Here is a 22633-nt window from a genome sequence, read left to right as displayed (position 1 = left end):
CATTTTTATAGAAATTGTCGTTATTATTTTATGAGCATGATATGTAAAAAAAACGGCAGTCCAGAAGTACATTTTGACGAAAAAATGGGAGTGTTTATGGCATCCACAATAATGCGCTGTGACACAAGTTGCAAGCACGGCACAAGTCCACCGCCTCCAGCACGGGGCATGGGTGACACGCACTCGATACACCTTGGCTTGCATGAGTGCCGCCAGAAATGTTTCAAAGGGAACCAAATAACGATCATCAAGATTATTACACACTCAATGTATGTAATAATATATATTTTTTAAAAGTTCCATGGAAAGTGAAGAAGACCGTCCACGCGATGAATTTGTGTACGAGCGGACCGTTGAGTTTCCATGTGAGCTTCCCAACAGCTGTGGGATCTAGCAGAAGGAAGAACGTGAAGGCGAGGGTTAGTGGCATTATTCACATTGGTTGTGATGACCTCTTCGCCTGGGCCAGTGGTGGACATTCCACATTACTACTGCTTTCGTTTTTATTTCCATAGCAGTGCTCTATAGCTCTCTAATGTGTTTTTTTTCGAGTTGAAACTAAATATTATTGTTTCTTTCGGTAAAGTCACGTAGAAGGGAAATAATAAAATAAAATAAAGATTTTTTAAAAAATTATTTAATTATTTCCCTTCTACGTGACTTTACCGAAAGAACCAAGAATATGAATCCCTGAAGTCACGAAAGCTTTAAATCAAAATTTAAACCAAATATTATTAAATTTAAATATTACATTTTTATTACATTTCTAATTTGTAATCGGTATCTATATTACACAACTAAAAGTAACTTGGAAATTTGTATAAAATTTACACTAGACATTCATTTAACTGTGTAATTTAAAGAGAAACAAAGTCGAGGTGTCCAGGCCCACCAACCCAGTGAGAGACGGGCAGGAGCCAGTTTCTCCATGAAAAAGATCATTGAGACTCAGTGAGGCCTTCCTGGGTAAACAAGTGTAACAACAACAATAATGTCTGTGTGCTCTGTTGCCCTGCAGCCCTCAAGGACACGCGGATAGAGCTGGTTGAACGAGCGGACACGGTGTTGACCATCTCCATCAACAACGCCACCCTTACTGACGAGGGCATCTACGTGTGCTCCCTGTTCACCAAGCCGGTCAAGACTGTGTCCACCACCCTCACGGTGCTGGGTAAGGCCACAAAGCTTCAACAAATCTCACAAGCATCTGTGCCCTCGTTCGGCCAATGAGAGATGTGTCGGGGTAGGTGCCACATGCGAGCAAATTATATATGTATGTAACACGATTTTTGTTCCTGGGTAGTAAGTGTTATTTTCTAATTGATTATGCCTCAGAAGTATGTAAGATGGCTATTATTCCCCACAAACTTTGCTTTTGTGACCAGGACGTTATGTGAAGGAATGACACAAATGCACATGTCTTCTCATTTCAAAATATCATTGTCCTGGTCACAAAAGCAATGTTTGTGGGGAATAATAACCAATTGTTACACAGTGTTATTAATGGAGTGGATTATTAACTTTGCTTTTGTGTCCTGGTCACAAAAGCAAAGTTTGTGGGGAATAATAGCCATTTTCTGTACTTTTGAGGCATAATTAATTCGAAAATAACATACTCTTTGGGTCTTTTGGTAAAGTCACGTAGATAGAAAAATAATAAAAATCACGACGTTTCGATCGCAATACTAGCAATCGTCCTTAGGTGAAAAAATATAGCAAGAGAGCTGCTGAAGCAGGGTGTTTTATAGGCCTGAGATGGGTGCACCCCAAGGGTAAGTGGGCGGGGTTAGATCGAGGGCACCCCAAAGCTGTTGGGCTTGGCCATTGTATTGTGAGAGATTTATTATTTTTCTATCTACGTACCTTTACCGAAAGACCCAAAAAGTATGAATTCCTGCAGTCACGAAAGTTTTAAATCAAGATAGAAAATAACACTTACTACCCAGGAACAAAAAATATATATATTTTTGTTACACAGTGAATTATCAAGGCTGGAAGGTTGCATGAGTGGTTATGACCGACGTGGCTCCGGAAAGACATTGTCAATCCCTGTGTTGGTGGCTACACGCCACCCCACTTATATATTTAGGGCTAAGTCAACCTAGGGGGAGGCCCAAAAACCGATACCACCTGCGCTTGCAGTGCATTGCGCCAACCACTGCGGCAATGCTCCCCCACACAGGTTCACATATATAAAGATCCCCCATATAGCCTTAACAGACTGTTGGAGCAAGTGCTGTTAGCGAGCAGCACTTATGAAGGCCGGCATGGCACACAAGTGGGTTGGTGGCCAACACCACGCTCAGCCACCTTTGTCTACCTCTTGGCGAAGTTTTTTTTTCTTCTACATATCGCACCAGGTACTGATTTGAGGCTGAGTAGACCTACAGAAGGCCCAGCACCAGTTATGATAATCGTCATTGGTATTGGCCGTGAGCATGAATCGAACTCGGGTCACCGGGTTCGTAGCGCTACACTACCGCTCCCCACACATACAACAACTGCCATTCGCCACTAAGTGGCGGTGACGTCACCACGACGCTTGTGCCAGGCTATGTGCACTTTTAGGCCACGTGAAGTGTCGAACGCCCACTGGCAGAAGGTCACGGGGCAGACCCAGATGCCAAAGGCCGACTGACTGAAATGACTGGCTGATGCACCACCAGTGCCCAATACTGTGCCAACTTGCTGTGCTTTAGTCACCCGGTGCTCCACTCATTGTTGTGAGCGTCACTCCTCCGCCCTCCGTTATTGTTGGAGGGCGACTGCCTCCAACTGCCCAGTGGCGTCCTTCACGAGCCTCCTCACCAGAGGCCGATCTTGATACCGCTGGTACCAGTCATCGGCAAGTCCACTCAGCTCCACATCCTTCTGTACCACATCACTCCATCTCTTCTCTAGGGGACTACACTTCCCAGCCAATGCAGCCTTGCCTGCCAGAGGAGCTCACCGATGGGACTTTGTCCAGATCTTTCAAGGATTTGTGAGCTCCTTACACACTCCAGCCTGGTTAAACCCAGGATGGATCATAGGTAGGCCAGCCTAAATGGTTGTAACTGGTGAAGATGTTTCATTAGGGGGGTCCACGTTTCGCAAGCATAAAGAAGGGAGGGAATGACTGTGGCCAAGAAGACCTGAAGCTTTGTGAGGAGTGATAGACCAGGTAGCTTCCACACAGCGTTATGCAACTGATGAAAAGATGCCACTCGAGTGATTTGGAGTGAGACCTCTACTGTTAAACCGGAGCAGGTCATGAGCACGCTGCCCAGGTATGGAATGGCTCCGACTCCCGGCCACATAGTTTTACCCGGGCCCGCTCACCATCATGAAGGTCCTTAATGATCGTGAGCAGAGGGCCAGGGACTCCGAAAGCATGAAGAACAGCTCAGAGCCCAGGCCTACTGATGGTATCATAGGCCTGACCAGGTCAATAAAGCAGAGATATAGGTCTTGTTGGAATTCCCTCCACCTCTGCTGTGGCAGACGGACAGAAAATATGGCATCTGTGAAGGAACACCCTTTCCTGAAACCGGTGGGGCTCCGCAAGCCTCTCCTCAGCGTACCTAGCAAGGCGATGTTGAATAATCCTTGCCAGGACCTTTCCGGGCACACTGAGGAGTGAGATGCCCCTGTAGTTGTTACAGTCTGTGCGATCCCCCTTCTTAAAGAGGAGGACCACCAGGGCATCCGTCCAATCCTGCGGAACCCGTCCAGTGGACCAGACTATTGTTATGATGTCATGTAAGGCAGTCTGTGCACAAACTCCACCCTTCCTCAGCATTTTGCTTGGGACATCATCTCTGCCAGGTGCCTTTCCTCGTCTCAGACTCTGGATCACCTTCAGTACTTCCTCAACAGATGGCACCTCAGCCAGCCACTCACAGGGGGTGACTTCTTCCTTCAATGTTTGAGGCATCGCAGCCTCGGCAGGGTCATCCCCACTTTGTCCCACAATGTTTTCCAGGCTGAGGGATTTCCCCTCCCCAGGACCTCACAGAAATGCTCAGAAAATCTGAAAGCCTGTTCCTGGGGGTCGGAGATTGGATTGCTGTTCTTGCCCCCGAATTATGTTAATAGGTGTGGCACTGCAGGTTACTTTTTGATGGAATTATAGAGCGATTTGTGATCACGGGCCATTGACGCAGACTCCATCTCCTCAGCAACCCGCGACCACCACCCATCCTTGCAGCACCTCATGGCTCTCATTCTCCAATGTGGGATGCTGTAGCCGATGAAAGTGGGCCTGTCGCTTTTTCTCAGCCAGCTTGAACACCTCCTCTGTCAGCCAGGGTCTCTGGGGAGGTCGAGACCATGTACCCAAAGCAGCCATTGCAGCTGCATGAGCCACAGTCCTAAACCTCGCCTATTTCCACCTGACAGCAGGAGGAGTGGGGGAAGATGCCAATCGCAGCCGCAAGCGATGATGGAATTCTCGCTTGCAACTTTCATCAGGTAGCTGAGACCATGCCACTAAGGGTTTGAATGGGGTTCTGGGTGTACACCCACCACCGGAGTGGAAGAATGGCAGGCTCATCTTACAGATGACAAGTCGATGGTCAGTGGGCAGATCAGCTCCACGGTAGGTCCTGGTGTCAAGGACATGGGTCCGCATCTGCTGTTGTTCCATCATTATGTAGTCCAGCAGATGTTCTTGCTTGGACCCGGCATGCATCCATGATGTTGTGTGGATGTGCCAATGTCGGAACAGCGTATTGGTAATTACAAGCCCATGGGCTGCACAAAAATCTAGCAGCCTCCTGCCGTTATTATTGAGCTGATCTGGCCCATGCCTTCCAATCACTCCAGACCAGGTGCCAGCATCATGATCAACTCGGGCATTGAAGTCACCCAACAAGATGACTCTATCCCAAGGGGCCACTTTAGCTAGCACCTGTGACAGGAGGTCATAGAAGGCATCGGACTCACCGGGCTTGCCTGTCTCCCTCCACGGATATTCATCTTCGGTGGGGGCATAAGTAACCACGACCACCACTCCTCGCCTCTGGTTGATAGGAAGGCGAGCCCAAAGTAGCCTGGGGCTTCCAGCTTCCCACACCTCACCGCCACGCTCCCAAGCTCCCTTCATTCTTTTGTTCAGAAGAAGAGCCACCCCCTGTTGTTTGGCAGTCTCCTGCCCCAGAAGAGGACTGTCCACCTCTCATGGTGGCTGGAGCCAGAGCCGGTCCACCGGACCTCCTGAATACCACAGAGATCCAGGCGGTACCGGTCCAGCTCCCGACAGAGAAATGGCAGCCTCTCCTCCGCAGTGAACGTTCGAACATTCCATGTGGCCACACATAGTGGTTTTTTGTTGTTTCTGGAGGAGCCCCGAGGGTAAGAATTCAGTCTCCTGGTTCCGCCAAATGAGGTTTGGCCAGGAGACGTCATAGACGCCTGTCCCCCCGGCGCCTCCGGCACAAGCTTATTCATTAGATATTTTATACGTGGTTTTGTGGTAGTTAATTGAAGGTGGAGGAGTAACCAGCCCATCGCATTCATCCAGAGCCCGGAATTTGGCCGCTGTGGTATTACAAATGCCATGAAAGGTAAGGCCAATTTAAATGTTCCCTTCCCCCATGGCACTGCCCACCACAGCGTTGCCGTCCGGCACCACGAGGAGGTAAGGGGTTGTTTTTGCCGGACACACAAACACACACACATATACTGTACACTCAGCTACAAACATATTCACAGATGCACGGGGTAATTCTTGATATTGCGCATGGAATTACAGACATCATTAACATGCCTGTCAGCAGCTGTGCTTCACACAGTGCGAGCAAAGCCCATTTATTTTCAGTGGCCACACAGGGCTCGGATGAACTGCATAATATTAATGGCAGGGCTGGCCATGGGTCTGCGTCTTTGTGTTGAAAATTGTGCTACATGTGAATGGTTTGCAAGGAGGAAAGGGCTCGTTTCAAAGCAACACATTCTGCTTTTCTGATGATAAACAGCTCTGTGGTGGGAATATAATTCATACACTGGTCCTGACCTCATGCACATCAAGGTGTTATGTGTGTATCCCACACTGCACTCTCCCCCAAATGTGATGCAGATATGTTGAAAACTAAGTCAAGCTATGCATATAGTTGGCTCCTCTATAAATTTGGAGCAATGAAGGCCTGTGCGTGTTTGACAATGCACTCAAATATAATAACCACATAAGTTATATATTGGTCAATCGGCAGGTCGCATACGGTGGAGTAGAGTGTGGCTAATCTAACCACCTCCCAGACATAGAGCCAGTGCGGAAGAGTAGGCCTTGTCAGCAGTGGCACGAGCAAGCAGTTGGCAAGGGTTATACAGGGGCTCCGCTAAAGCACGCGACGTCTTGGGCGTAGCACAGCAGGCAGCACCCCGATAGCCTGCATAACCGCGTCATTTCTGAGGCCATCGTATTATTTGAAATAGCAGCTCTCTTTAAATCACGGCCTGCCTGCCGGCCTGCCGAACACCCGCGGAGTCATGAAATGGCCCAGCAGCGCGTGTACAGTGTGATCACGATGAGCGCCCTGTTACCTGCACCACCGCGACCGCCACCACAGCGAAGGTGGATTGAACGGTGCGATGCTTCCCGCGCATTACAATTTTTTTCATTTCACCGGGTAAGGCCCACTGAGCTATACAGCTTTTTTTCAGAAGCGATCTGGCCACCACAAATGATAGCTCATCGAAGTGGCTTATCATGTGGACGTTTCGAGCAGCCAAAAACTGTCGGCGCCTGTTTGCTAAATGTGGAGGGAAAAACCGGAGGACCCGGAGAAAAGTCCACGCGCTCACGGGGAGAGAGAGATAGACACGCAAACTCAAAATATACAGGCGTCGGGGTTGGGATCGGACCCACAACCTCCTGTATACCAGGCGAGGTAGTTTACATATTGTCACCGTTACACCCAACACAGGCTCTCAACCTCCTGAGTGTGGACGTGACACTCGGTGGTGAATCCAAGGGGGGTAGAGGTGGGGGGCAATAGGGATGATTGCCCCCCCCCCCCCCCGTGCTCCGTCCTGAGATGCTGCAAATGTATACTTTATAGACGTTTACTTTGGACCCTATTTTAATAGTTTGAAATGGAGGGACCACCGCCCCCACCTCTCTTTGGACGTCTCTCAACCTACCTCTGGTGATAGTGGAGTAGGGAGAGCTTAACTTGAACCGCAATCAATCAACATTTTTATTGAATACCACGTGAGGGTCATGCTGTGCCAACATTGAGATAAAATCAACCGCAGGAGGTTGGAAACTCAATTCTTGGTCAGAGGTTAAGTCAGCCCATTATTCTTCTATAAATAGAATAATAAATACAATTTTGCGGTAAGTCTACGCATTTCTAAATTAATTGTCCGATGGGATGACTGTCCCCTTGCATAGGAATGTAGAATTTCCAACACTGCCTTAGTGACGTTCATAGTGATTGGCACACGCTTCATTACTGTGATCAGGGAGACACTTTATCTCTGTGCAGATGTGAAAATATTTCAGTGCGGACGAGAGTACAATTTTCTGCCATTGTGCCGGTTTTGAAAATGGGAAATAAAGGAACAAAATAACTGTGCAGAAAAGCACAGCGCGAATAATTTCCCGAGGCCCCAATGCACGTTCCAGTGTTTGTGCTGCGTAGCTTCTTCCTCCCTTTTAACATTCGACAAACACCGCCCACTTCCTCTACGTTAAACTCGACTAAACCACGTCTGCCCCGAGAGACCATTGCAGAAGGATTTCCCCCTATAAAATAAATGCGTCCAAATAGAATCAAGAGGACATTTGGGATCCACGCCATCCTAATAGCACAAGGTGATCGGAGGAGGCTATGTTTCACAGACGGGTAGAGTAGTCACTGGTTTAACGGTAGAGGGCGATGTTGCTATGTGGCATTACCCATTTAGGCAATACGCGAGGGATTTTAAAATATTGCCACTTTTTGGATGGCGACACCAGCACCCGTCTTCTCCTCTTTTCGAATAACTTCACGAGATATTTAACTTCTGCAGTGAACGGATGGTAATTATTTGTTAATACACCCACAGTACTAACCAGAGCGGGCTGCTGCTGAGCTGGAACCAGACTTATGGACCTTTGCATCATTGACATCTAAGCGTAGAGGACGGGTAAATAAGGGAACCCAAGCATCACTGCTGATGAACCAGCGGTGAAATTTCCACATTCGTATGGCAGGACCCATTTCCTACATAAGGTAACAGCTACCCTTTACTCCCACAACGCAGTTCATTTATTGACCCGTGAAGGATGATGGGCTGAATGAACCCCTGACCAGAATTTACTTACAACCATGGATTGGTTATGAAGCTGAATTAATAAAATGAAGTGAAATAAACTTACAATGAACTGGTTTATATATGCTACATATATTATCTTCATGGTTGGCAATCCGTTAAATAAAACTGTGCTAAAATAATAACAAAATGCAATGTCCATGTAAATTAAATAATACACTTAACTTCGTGTTTACTTTAGGGACATGAGAGGTCAGTTTGAGTCATGTCTCATTGCGAGAGTTGGTGTAATGGAAAAATGCTTCAATTAACACGATGCCCTTGTTTTGCAAATTGAGCAATTGTAGCGACGAATGCAGTAGTTTTCTACATTTATTTCTCTATAGTTTCACCATTAATACATTAATATTAGTGAGCAATAAATTATCTTCAATTAGCCCATCCCAACACCAAAAAAAAACAATAAAAACTAAAATCAACATTAAATATTGTTCACAATTTTGCCATCTAAATAAACTAATACGTACTCTTTGGTTCTTTCGGTAAAGTCATGTAGGGAGAAAAATAATCGATCACGACGTTTCGATCGCAACACAAGCAATCGTCTTCAGGTGCGACAACCACAGCAAGAAAGAACTGCTGAAGTAGGCGAGAGATCTGCCGTGGCACGAGGTTATATAGGCCTCGGCAGTAGGGGAGGAGAGAGAAGGGGGAGGGAGGAGGCAGGGCAGAAAGTGTAAGATTAAACTAATACGTGTGTTCCTTAACTTTTCCTTCAATGCACAAATTATTAGCAATTTAAGTCGCCTTAAAAATATATATTGCAATGATTAAACTGTTGAAGGTATCACCGTATATGTTTCTGTGCATTTACAGAGGAGTATAAGTAGTCGGTATGGATGCTGCCACGGTGGTGTAACTGTTTACACACTGCACTTGCAATCCAGAGGTAGCCCGTTTTATACCCCGGTGTGCCAGTTGCAAACATGGGCAGCCTTTCACCTCGCAGTATCATAGACACACCACAGTTAGTCGATCATCATGTCGTGCGTGCTGGGATAAAGTGTGTGGAATCCCACCAGTGTGTAAGAGGAGGCCAAAACCCCTCCAGAGGTGCTCTCCGGAGCTCTCTCTCGCAGAGACCTTTCTGATTACAGTGGCATGAGCAAGCAATTTCAGCCCTGCACCTTTACCTTTAACCTTTCACATCGCCCATATACATGCATATACTGTACATTCCTGACAAGTTCTTATATGAGCACATAGCTGCTGGTATATTAACAATGCATGCATTGCTTTACATTTGTAGTGGCTGTGAATGTCACTGTGTGGTGCCGGGCTTGCGAGGCCACAGCGGATATTGTGTTGTCATTATGTGTAGCCCGCTTACTGGGCGTAGTACCAGCCCTAGCTTGGGTGAGCGCTGGTTAGCACAGAGGCAACACGTACAGTGTGTGGTGCGGGCTCCCAGTGAGGGAGCGAGAGAGAGTGTCAGCCAGCCAGGGTTACGTTGGGGCATGATACGCTGGTTGACCACCGGTGGATTGGGGCTGCTGGGTGGTCACGTGGTATAGAAGAGCTCTCGGGAGCCTTTGGAAAAGGGCCAGAGAGATCGAGAAGGTGGGCGGGGCGAGTGGCGGAGCCAGCCCCAGCCCGGGCCGATATAACGGGGCCCCGTGTGGGGCTCGGGGTTCTTGACTGTTGGTGAGTGAAGATCCACGTAGGGTTGAAGAAGCCTCTAGCCACGTGGTCCGGGACCCAGCTCGTGGTCGCACCGGGATAGCTGGACCGTGTCTAGTGTTGCCGTAGGTTAGATGGCTTTTCAATTTGTCATGTTGTGTTGAGTTGATGTAATAAATAGTGTTGCTCCCAGACAACGTCTGCGACTTAGTGGGACTCACTACACATTTCCTTAATGCCCCATTGCCTATGGCCTTCATTCGGCTGCTATTGCATACTGTATATGCTTACGGGAATGTGAAACCATTCGGAATGTAAAATTATTCTGATAATTCCTAGTGGAGCATGTGAACGACATGAAATAGTGAGCATAGGTCATAGCCAGCGTGTCTGCAATGTCAAACAAGTGTTGGATGGCACTCATCTCAATTGATGGTCCTGAACCAGAAGTGGAAATTCCACACTATTAAAGCAGGTACCAGACTTTCCACAACCTGGTACTAATTTTACCTACCCTATAAGTACGATTGGTTAAGTCATTCCAAACGAGATTTAACTCGTAAGCTTCCATTTCTAAAATATATATTACTATTATAGGATGAAATACTGCACATAAAACACAACCTACTGTAATGAAAATGGTATATGTGATATAAATTATTACAATACAATAATGGATGTAATATTAAAAAAGCTAAATACTCTATCTTTATGACTTTAGATAGTGTCATATTAGTTAAATAATTGAAAACTATAAACAACAATGCAAATGTCATTCATTTCTCAATTGGCTGTCTTGCATCGCACGCAATCTCAAAATATTAAACGGGTTGGCATCTATAGTAATACGAATTCTATGATTTATACTTCCGAATATGTAATAGAGTGATGTATTATTTAAAACGTTATTTATGTTTTTCATCCTATCATTGATTGTTTTTTGCCCTGTAAAATTAATCATGCAAATAATTAAAAATTATGCCAAAATAAATTTAGAAATCAAGTAATTAGAATAAAAGCCACTTGTTAAGAAATGTGTCATTGTTTACTAGGCATAGCAAGTGATATTTGTTTTTATCGAACTTAAACATCGCCTATTGGACTCACTGGGAACTGAGGTATAGGCAGATTTGTGAAAAGGTTGGATATGTCAACATTTCCACTATGCCCCAATACCACACTAGGTATGGGATATTCATTGTTCAGGGTGGATATGTGATGGTCGGATATGGGGCTTTGCACAGGATAGGTGTTCATGATTTTAACCTAATGTCATATAAGCCCAAGAGATAAGCCCAAAGAAATATCAGTAGTTTGTAGCTCATCAAGGCTCACAGTTGAGAGATATCAACCAGGGTTTAATGATCACCATCACCAACAACATCATCATTTCTCTGGGGTGAGTACAATGACAACTACCTGGCGAGGCTGCACCACTTCGTAGGATGTCAATAGTGGTTGTCCTGAGCAGTTGCTCTATACGGGAGGAATGGTTCCTGCCATGGGAATGTGGAATTCCACCACTTGTTCAAGCTCACCAATTAAGATGATCACGCATCTTAATGTGTGAGTGAAAGGGACAATTTCTATTGAGTGATGTATCTGATTTTAAAGGTACATGTTGAAAGGAATCGGTCGTTTTTGATGTAAGCAATATTTCTATTTTTTTCTCTACTCAAATGCACGATGGGAAAGCACTCCTCACTGTCAGTGGCTTGGAGCCAGTCCTGGAGAATTTGACAACTTGACAATAAACATCTCTGTGCTCAAGTTAAAAACATTTCTCATTACATTTCATGTTGTGTTTAGCGAGTCGGAGAATACCGGGGAGGAACGACTCCTGCTGAAGAACTGATAATGGGCTCATCATTATCTATCTCGGTGCCGAAGTGTCCAGCAAACACAATCAATCGCCTTGCGCTCCTCAATGAAGCACAAACTTTGTTACACTTTCTCTCGCATTATCCTGCAGTGCCAATAATTACGTCTTGAGTTTTTTTTCCAACAGGAAAACAACTTCTGGATGAATAATGCATATGTGTAGAGACAGCGAAAGACAGCATTCATTAGCATACTTAACATTGTGATGTGACTCTATGGTATATATTATTTAAGTCTATTTTCATTTCACTGTCCAGTCTCATGTTATCTGAATAAGCATATGAAATGGATTCGTCCAAAATATTAAGTGGACAATGTCTCATTTACGTATAAGGAATGCTTGTAATAATTGATTGTAGTTTGGAAGAGTCGAATTGTAATATGTTGTGTTAATAGATGGATGGTTGAGGTAAGACTAATGTTATGTTTTACCGTTTGAGTCAGATAGCTGGACTTGAACAAAGTAAACGAGAAAATAAGTGTTTGCTCTTTGAATGTACGTGTGTTGAACTTCTTTCACACCGTACGTAGCCAATCATGCTAATTGGACGTGCTGGTGAAGGATAAATTAAACACAAAAGCGGTTCTTAAGACATTAGTTTTCAATCTAGATGATTTGAAAGTGCATAGCTTCAGTGGCTTCCTAATATCGTAAGGAAGAGCATTCCAGATGACAGCAGAAGCGCATTTAAAAGCGCGCGATGCAGTGACCGTCTTTGTTCGATGGTTAGCCAAAAGCCACTGCGAGGATGACTGGAGTTCGCGTGATGGTTTTTGCCTCTTGACAAAATCAGCAGGGTATTGTGGTTAATTTATGGCAAGCACTTTGCGTTGAATGAGTGCGATCTCACAATGTGTTTGTTCGGCAACCGAAAAATAGCCACTGGTGAGGAAGATTCGTAATCTAGTCACAGGATGGGGTGTAAGCAACTTGGAATGGGGAAGCGGCGGCTCCAATAGGTGGGACATATGCACAGGATGGAGGAGGGCAGGTTCCTGACAAGAGTAAGTGAAATGGTGCTCAAAGGGATGCTGAGAGCAGAGCTTGGGGGAGTGGATGTTGGCTGTGCCAACCATTGTGGGCTTCGATAGAAGGAAGAAATAAATGTGAAGTGTAAATGGCATCGGCAGTGTTATGCCGAACGCCCTTTGTATAAATCACGAAATAATTAATTTTATTTCCTGATATTTCACCACCGAATAAGTCATTGCATTACAAAGTTTCCATACTTCGCCAAATCATTTTTACTATTTGATTATCATATACATTACAATATGCATGGACATACTCGTTAAATGCATTCATAGTACTGAGGATAAATTAGATGCATTCGTAAAAATGCCTACTCTTTCATAAATATTAAGCTCCCAACATCCTTAACCCTAAAAATAATTGATGAGCTTTCTTCAAACAAAAAAAAGGCTTCGCATTTTTTTTCATACAGTGCAGTTTTTCTTTTTCAATACTAAACGTGAATATTTCAATTTTTATGCTTTGGGCAACTGCTGCTAATAGCGGGGCTATCACATGTGCCCAAAGGTGACTTTCATCCCCTAAGAAATATTAAATTATCTTATCCAATTATAATATTCACAGCCTGAGATTTCTGAGTGTGATTACGCCTAAGAGTTCTCAGACTGTAGGATGTTTGTCAAAAAATATATAGATTTATGAAAAAAATTGAGGCAACTTTTCAATGTTTATTTTATTTCTGTCCACAGCTGCACCGAAACAGCCAGTTATTACGGGATATGATGGAGTCCTAATGGAAGGAGACACCATCCAGCTCACCTGTCAATCAACTGGAAGCAAACCGGCTGCCAACATACGCTGGTTTAAGGGAAATCAGGAGCTCAAAGGTACGTAAGAAAATTATTCTTATCTTCCATATGTTGCGGCACATATTCAGCTAACCTGCAATATAAATAAAATGCACAAGTCGTCTCTCATAGGTAAACCCCAAAGCATCGACATGTCTCCTGCTCAAATCAGCATTGAGCAGTGCTCGTCTCCAACAGGGGTTTCCCCTTCCACATTCTCACGACGGGGACAAGTACATCCAGCTGATCACTGTTGACTTCTCATTATGTGAAACTAATTTATTCGTATTATTTTATTGTTATTATGTTTTTCTATCTACGTGACTTTACCGAAATAAACATTGAACATAGAATATAATTTGCTCGACCCTGGAGGGATGGATTTGATGAGTTGATACACTACTGGGATTCAAACTCATGCCTTCTACTTGCAAGTTGAGATGCGTGACAGTGAAAACCAGGTGGATATAAGTGCTTTGTCCAAGTTGAATATAATATTGGTGACATGATGACAATGATGATGATAATTATGACAATGCTTGGATTTACAATGGACACTCATACAATACGACTGCATACCTCTGTGAACAAATGCAACTATCTCACTTGTGAACCCTATGGACAAGTCACTGTTGAATTATTCCAGCAAAGGAGAGTGTTTAACATTCGCTTGCTGTTAGTGTCATGCATTTTAATAACACTGCTGTGACCTTGAATGCCCTGCTCCTGAAATGCAGCTAATATCCAAACATAAAGAGCGTTATTTACTGTTATCTAAAGTCATGTAATGTCCATTATATCCGGAAGGGCACAGGGTATAATTTAATTGTCTATAGCACACCATTAACACAATGTTCGGCTTAAGGAATATATGCAGGCCACTGTGCATTGAAGGTCTTATCTTCCATATGCACCACAAGGAGAAGGCTGAAATTTTCAAGTGGCCTAACAGACTAGTTTTTGATACTTGTTACGAAGTAAATATGTCCAGTGTCAAAATATGTATTTCCACAGCTGCCAAGCAATTTTAGCACTCCTCATCAAATAAATTATTGGAAATCAACAGTGGTTTTCCAATACAGAGACTGGCCCCCACCTTCGAAAATGAAAAAATTGCACTGCTGACTCAAGCTTCCCCATAGAGAGGAGCACTGTTTCCATGGATGGAAAACGGACAGCGTCCGTTCGGACGCTGTCTTTCCGACAGCCCCGTTCGTCACCTGAGGACGGCTGCTTGCGTTGTGGCCGAAACGTCGTGAGAATTTTATTTTATTATGTTTTATTTTTATTATTTCATTATTTCCCTTCTACGTGACTTTACCGAAAAAACCAAGAAGATGAATCCCTGCAGTCACGAAAGCTTTAAATCGAAATTTATATAGCACAGAGCAATTGCTGAGATCCCTTTGAGTGGCCTCTGGGTTCGCCAATAGTAGAGGGCAGCACTTCCCACTCACTCTGCAAATGAGAGTGAGATTCGTCGCATAGTCACAGCGACATTTAAAATCTCAGAGCTGTATATGTAATTTGTCTTATCGTCCATTGGATTGACTTGCCTCGATCACGAAAATGTAAAATTTCCACAGCTGGTTCTGGCCACCAATGGATTACAGCACTGTTTGTCACTCATATGAGCACAAGAGTGCTTTTGACTTTGGTTTATTTGTTAAATTGCATCAAACTTACTTGGCCTGGTGGAATATGTGAGGGTTGCATTAGTGACAATAGCTAACAAAGCATTGTTTTAAAAGACGTAGGGTGACATTATTGTCTGATTGAAAATAATCAAAGCCAGTTATCACAGTCTACCTTCATCCACTACCATCAGTCAGTGCGTGTTCAATAATCGTGCACAGTACTATGGTGAAAGGGAATATAAACGCTTTTTTAATATAAACAATCCATATAAAACTCAGCATGGTGTAGGAGATAACGAACAATTACCTATTCTAACATGGCAGGATCTTAAACCCCTCACGATCAAAGTCTTTTATGTTGTTCAAGGCTTGTAATGTGAGAATTCATTAAATTGACGTTCCTGGGCAAGGACATTTTTATCATTCTCTCTCAGAAGAGGAATGAAGGAACATGGCCTTCTTTAGGACAGTCCTGTCTGTATGATTGTTTGGAGTGAAGCAATATTGCAAGCGTAACTTTTTCTGGCCCCTTATCAAAACAACTGTACTAAAAACGTGTTTTTTTTTACCAGAAGAAAAACTGTTGCATTCAGAAAATGCTTATTCACAAAACTTAGTTAACAAATGTAGACACAACAATTTGTTTATTATGATGCCCACATAAGTACTTGTTTCATTGCTATGGAAAAATATCTGTTAACATTTTGTTTCTTCAATAATTGGGGGTGCCACGGTAGCGAGACGTTAACTACATCGCTTGGTATGCAGGTGATCATGGGTTTGATCCCGACCCTGCCACCTATATGTTTGGAGTTTACATGTTCTCCGTGTTCTCCGTGTGGTCACGTGGATTTTTTTCTGGGCCCTCCGGTTTTTCCCTCCACATTTAGAAATGTGGGTTGAAAGTATTTGGCTGCTATAAATTTCCACATGATAAGCCACTTCGATGAGCTATTATTTGTGGCCAAGTCGCTTCTGAAATAGAGCTACATAGCTCAGTGGACATTACCTGGTAAAATACATAGTTTAGTTCAGTTTTTATTATGCACAGACACTCCCTACAGCGTATTCAATGTATATTTTAATTGGACGGATATCACACTGCTTAGAGATTCAGTCATAGTCATCCATCTATGCATGGCAAAGCATGCCCGAAAATATCCAGATAAATTTACGATGGCACAAAACACATTGCAAGCATAAATGAATGCGTTAAGGTGCGTTCAGAAGACAGAATCCACGAGCATGATTGTACTGTAGCATGGTGTGCAGAAAAGTGTGGAATATAAACAATAGATAGATCTGATGCTCTGTCCAACAATAAGTCAAAATAAAATACAATTGAATTTTGATCCAGCCAGCTGGCACCATTGTCACTTACAATAATAAAGTTGTGAGTTCAAAGCTTATGTGTGTATTGAATCGGTCCATAATATCTCTAGGATAAAAAAAGTTCCACTTTATATGACATCAGCAGCGGTTGTCCTTTGGATAATATGGTCCCTAACTATAATGTGGCATTGACACCAATGGTCTGAGGTCCAGAAATGATGAGCCTGACCACACGCGGTCAATAACATAATTTTCATTTATTTTGTGGGGATTTCTTTGGATTTGTCTTTCGTTCATTCTGCTTGGGTTTTGCAGTGAGCATCCTGCATGCTGTGAATATACTGAACGTGGTCAGCCTTCAAAGTGTGACGTTATCACAAAAGTGGCTTTGAAACTGGGCCCTTCGTGGAATAAGCACGAGTTAGGCATAGGGTGTCCTTATTTGTGCGGCACATACATTACAGAGCAAATGTCCCATTGATAATGAGTCTCTTACCAGTGAATGATTGCACATTTTATATCCGGCTCGTTACTATTACACAGAAAAACATTGTCTTCGTACTGCCAACACTGCTGTCTCTAGAATATCAAACGTTTGCAATTGCAATCCAAATACAACATTTCAGTCCAATATTTCTCTGAAATATCCATGTCTGTTCTGCTCATATTAATACCATTTGAATGGTGTATTTAATTTCCCATTTTTAACATGTATTGTAAATGTCGTATATTCAATGAGAGTGATATGAATGTGTTCATTGTTGTTGTATACCATAGTGGAGATAGCTATATCTGCCTGGCTGGAAGGTGCTGCTTGTGGGGTGATTGATCGCAAAACTGGAAGGTTCTGATTTCATCCCCAGTCGGGGGGTTTGACTTAGCCTCACATCCATCCAAGGTCGATACTGGAAGGTAAATGACAATGTAGAATTTCCAACAATGACTTAGGACCAACCCAGTGGAATTGGAGTGCTGCCCCAATGCTGGTTTAAACACGGAGAGATGCTCTACTCAGCGTAAACATGTATACGGATACATTAAACCTGGGGCGCAATTGAGGTACCGTGGCTAGCATTCTGCACTATGAACCGATTTCACCCGAGTTAGACTCCCGGCCATAGCGAACATCAGTGTTGAATTATATCAGAGCCAATGTTGCTCTCTCCCCATTCATCAACCCACACTGACCAGCATAGTGAAGTATGGTCAAAGAAAGCCCTACTATTGGCTTGCTTTAGTTAAATGACAATTTTATATGAGACTTTGTGATGTTTTTCAGGACAAATTGCTTCCTTTGATGCTTTAAATTAATTCCACACATTTATTTGTTTCCTCCCATACACAACAGTAATGTTTTTCAGCTTTACAATACCACCATATGTGGCGCATACAGATGTTGTTTTTGTACTGTGATGAAACTCTATGTGCACAACCCACGACAATATTCGTCTACCAATTGTGCTCCACAGCAACGCATAATGAGTTTATATACATCATTGCTTTTGGTGTTGAACAGGGCCTTCATTGTTTGGATGGGGTGCTCTTGCCAATAACATCTGACAACCCAGCAGCATTTGTTTAACAAGCCTGTGAAGCCTTCTTCTTGGTTCTTTCGGTAAAGTCACGTAGAAGGGAAGTAATAAAATAATAAAAATAAAACATAATAAAAATAAAACATAATTATTTTTATTTTTATTATTTTATTACTTCCCTTCTACGTGACTTTACCGAAAGAACCAAGAAGATGAATCCCTGCAGTCACGAAAGAAGCTTTAAATCGAAAAAAAAAGCCTGTGAAGGTCAAAACCGGTGTAAAGTTTGCTTTCTAGAAGAAACGCTGCGGGTAAAATGTATTCCATATATATTTTGTATGAAGAGTTACATTTTATTTGTACGTGCTTCCTCCACCCTAGGTCAGAGGCGTGAAAAAAAGGACAGCAACAAGAAAACGTTCACCGTGATCAGCACCGTGAACATCACAGTGGAGTGGGTAGACAACATGACTCCAGTGAGATGCCAGATGGACCACCCTGCCTTGAGGACAACTCCGCTGCAGACTTCACAGGATCTCCACGTTCAATGTAAGAATTCATTCAAGGAATGAATGTCTCATAACAACGCGATGAAACTTAACAGGTTGGATCGAATCGTTTCTCAGGCTCATGCTATCATCGTTCTTGATGTGCGAGGTGATCGGGTGGCTCAGAGGTCAGAGCCCCAAGCCGGCACCTATGAGAGCCTGGGTTTGAATCTAGGCAGCAGCCTGTGATTAAACCAGGTCCTCAAGTGCGGCGAGGTCACAAACGACCGCACAATAAAACCATCAAATTAAATTTCGGTCTGTACTTAATGTGGATAAATTCCATCTTCCTGTCAGTTTGACTGTCATGCAACGAAGGGGGAAATTCTACCCTTTACTGTGTGTGGACCGTGGTTCACTTGAAGGGATCTCGAGAGGTAGCTCTGTGGTATCCACTTCTGTGGACTGTACTTCAAAAAGAAGGGTTGCATTGTCCCATAAGAGATCCCAAAGGACACTTCGTCTTGTGAAGTGACAGTGATAGCACAATTGGAATGAGAATAGGCGGAAAAACACAAAATAATTCTTGATGCGTTCCGATGCTGTTGGCAGGTTGGGTCTTGGGAATTTCCATCGAATCTGCAGTAGCTTTGTAGTCGGAGTGCTTGGGCCTGATTCATGTAGCTACTTTGGAGGTCATAATTTCCATCTAGTGCCGGGAATTCCACAAAAGCATAAAAACAAATGCTATATTCACCAGGTCCCTTGACTCACAAAGGTTGCTGTAGGGGAGGGGGTGATGGGGTCATAGTACCACTTTGTGTGAAGTCAATAATAGCTCCTGGCATTGGAAAGTGAAATGTCTACCACTAGCCATAGCTAGATATGAGCACCACAATATTGAATATTTTAGCAGGGTCATACTTGGTCTCCAATATTGTCGCCATTTTCTCAGATAAATTAAAAAACTAACCTGCAATCAACGCGATGTCGTTCATGTGGACATACACTGATGAGAACGAGCTGAGTAAACGTGAAATTCCTACCACTCGGTCTGGGTCGTGAATGGAAATGAGCACCACCCCATGCTCATTTTATCAGGTGGACAATTTCACTCGTTTGGCATGGGGCAATGCCATCACGGTCCATCAACTGTAGTCAAACGACAGGTCTTTTTTTTTCTCTTTGACTTTGGTGAACTACATGAGCGAGATTGTGTCCCTTACAAATTGCAAGGTTTGGCGGGGAAACGTGAATCCCAAGTGTGGCTCTGAAAACGGTGCCAGACGCGCTGAGACTCCATTATATCAACGTCAAAGTGGCTCCCCGCTCCAGAGAGCGATGGGGGAGCCCGTACTCATCTCCATCAGTGGCCCTGAGCCAAGGAAATTCTACAATTCCGGGATAACTTCTACAATTACATTCTACAATCCCAGTGGCCAATCAATATATACCATGGCCATCGTTCACATATCACGACGTGGTCTTCATCTTGCTGACCTCCAGAAGGGATGTTGGCCTATTCGAACCCCAAACAGGATTTGAACCTGCGACCAGAGCACCACGCAACCAGATGTATCTTATTAAACGCTGCTATAAACAAGGCCCTAAACAACTTGTCTTGTTTTGCAGATAAACCAAGACTGGTCATAACACCCTCCAGCGATATATTTGAAGAAGGCGACACAATGGAATTAAGTTGTATTGCCACAGGAAACCCCAAGTAAGGATGCCAGATTGCTTTTTCAGATAACGCACAGCTTGAAACTTTATCTGGAGATAAACCGATTACACTCCCAGACTGAATCAAACGAAGAATAAGATGAAAGTCTGATGAAGATTTCATTGAAACTTGCCATAACTGATTTCGAACATCATCTGTATATTGTCTACAGAAAAATGCTCAGGTTTACACATCAATAAGACTTTATTGTTTGAAGTTTGAAGTGATATTCATTCTGATGGCGTATCTGAAATATATGAATATGCAATTATTTGGAGTTTACATATAAGAGTGTGCAGATGCCACGCAATTTCAAACAGCGACTATATTTTTTTCCCCAAAGATGCTGCGAGTCCAAATTTAAATTGTATTTCTCATGAGCAATTATTTTCGAAAGACACACAGCAGTCTAATGCTATCGCTGCTTTTATATGCAAATGATAAATATTCATACGTGTGCCAAAACATAAAGCATATCAAACTACTTTATGTGTTTCTTGGCTTGCTATAAATATGATATTGTGTGTGTGTATATATATACTAAGGATTCGTTTTGGATTAAGCAAAAATATATAAGAATTTTTTTAGGGCAATTTTGGATCTTGTTCAGATTTTCATATTATTTACATGACAAGCTGATTTTAAAAGTGATGTTACCCCATGTCACGTGATATCACTGTTAATAGGAAAATCTCGGAATTGACATCATGAAAGTGCTGCTACCCCCTGTCATGACTTGTTTTCGGATCAATTCGAAATAAGTAAATGGAACGTCTAAAATGTTGCACTTACACTCAACTCTCAGATTTTTTTTCGAATTCATTTGAAAACCGTGAAAACATCGCTCATATATATGTGTATAAATAGATGTGTGTGTGTGTAAGGCTGAGCGAGGGACAGTATATAGTGTGGTGGGTAGCAGACTATGCTGTAATCCCACATGGATTCAATTCTCAGCCGTGTATTTATTCCTAGAATGGACCTTCCCGAGGTCGACTCAACCTTTAATAAGTACATGGTGTGGTGTGTAAACATCAAACGCTCGAGAGAAAAAGGTGGCCAGGCACATTGCTGACCACTCAACCCTTTTGTGTGCTGTTCCAGCCTGTTCAGGTGCTTGCTGAGAGGGTGAGCTCTAGTCAATCAGGCTAATTGTGGAGTCTGCGTGTGTGTGTGCTTGTTTAGGCAACTCACAATTCTATATTCTGTTGGGGAACGAAAAAACCTAACACAGTCAAAAAGGCAGTGCTATTGTTTGAAGTGGTTGAGTTTTTCTCACGTCAATGCACCCCACTGCCAACGTGGTATCACAAAACATGTTTTGTTTAATATTATCTGGTATTAGTTATCAACTTGTGACATTGAGGCAGGCGCTAATTAGGGCTGGGGAAACCCTACCGCCACTCAATAATGTTGCAGTTTTATCCACTGCATGCTGTAGGCCATTCAGTGTTAATCGGAGAGTATCTTTTGGGATAAACAGCATACACCTTGCAAATAATAAATTAAGTTGGCCAGGTGGTGTGGTGACGAACACCCAATGGTGGGATCACCTCTTTAAACCCTTCTGGGTTGTCCAATAGAGATACTAGTCTCTGCTATAGGAATGTGGAATTGACTTGATTCATGGGAGTAACAACTGTTTCCCAAGATGTGTTTTTGTTATCCAAAGTACATTCAATAGGAATGTACACGAAGTCCCCAATAAGTCCTGCATTTTTCTAAGTCTGAGTAAAACGTCAGGCGTCCTGCCAAGCTTTAGCTAACATGTCCATCTCCTAATCCTCTTACGTTCAGCCCAAGCTCCATTCAGTGGGCGAGGAGAGATGGAGAGATGCCCGATCGAGCCAGGATTTTGGGGAACAAACTGGTAATCACCGCTCTCAACAAAACGGACAACGGGACATACAAGTGCGAAGGTTTCAACAACATTGGCCATTCTGCGGAGGAGTACACTCTATACGTGCGCGGTGAGTGCTGCACACCAACGCATGACCGAACGGCTGCCGGTATTACCTTGTCCTCATTTAAAGACACTTCAGCAAACGTGATACTTCTCATACGTGCGAGAACTATGCTTTTGAAATGTCTGCAAACACATCAGGATGATCTTTGCTAGAACCAACTCACATTGCCGATTATCTAGATTGCATCAAGCAGTTTTGTATGTGTGTGTGCGTGCGCGTTACTTTAATGTGAGCCTTTGACACATCACGTGGCCTCAAAATTCACCTGGACTGGCACAGGCGCCGTGGTGACGTCACCGGTACTTAGTGACGAATGGCCGGTATTGGTGTTGGT

General features: G+C 43.5%; 1 protein-coding gene across 1 annotated transcript in view; it reads left to right on the top strand.

The window, feature by feature from the left end:
• The window catches only part of LOC133342003 (cell adhesion molecule 2-like), an 83297-nt gene that overhangs the window by 44821 nt on the left and 15843 nt on the right, over nt 1–22633 (top strand). The window contains exons 3-7 of the mRNA XM_061550862.1: nt 1019–1171; nt 13522–13659; nt 18503–18670; nt 20242–20332; nt 22130–22302. Of these exons, the coding sequence (XP_061406846.1) occupies nt 1019–1171; nt 13522–13659; nt 18503–18670; nt 20242–20332; nt 22130–22302 (723 nt within the window). The remainder of the gene's footprint in view (nt 1–1018; nt 1172–13521; nt 13660–18502; nt 18671–20241; nt 20333–22129; nt 22303–22633) is intronic.

This window comes from Lethenteron reissneri, chromosome 13 (assembly GCF_015708825.2).
Source record: "Lethenteron reissneri isolate LAM-NWPU_2019-01 chromosome 13, ASM1570882v1, whole genome shotgun sequence".
Lineage (NCBI taxonomy): Eukaryota > Metazoa > Chordata > Hyperoartia > Petromyzontiformes > Petromyzontidae > Lethenteron > Lethenteron reissneri.
Note: the sequence above shows the minus strand (reverse complement) of the source record. Positions and strands in the feature narration are given on the sequence as shown.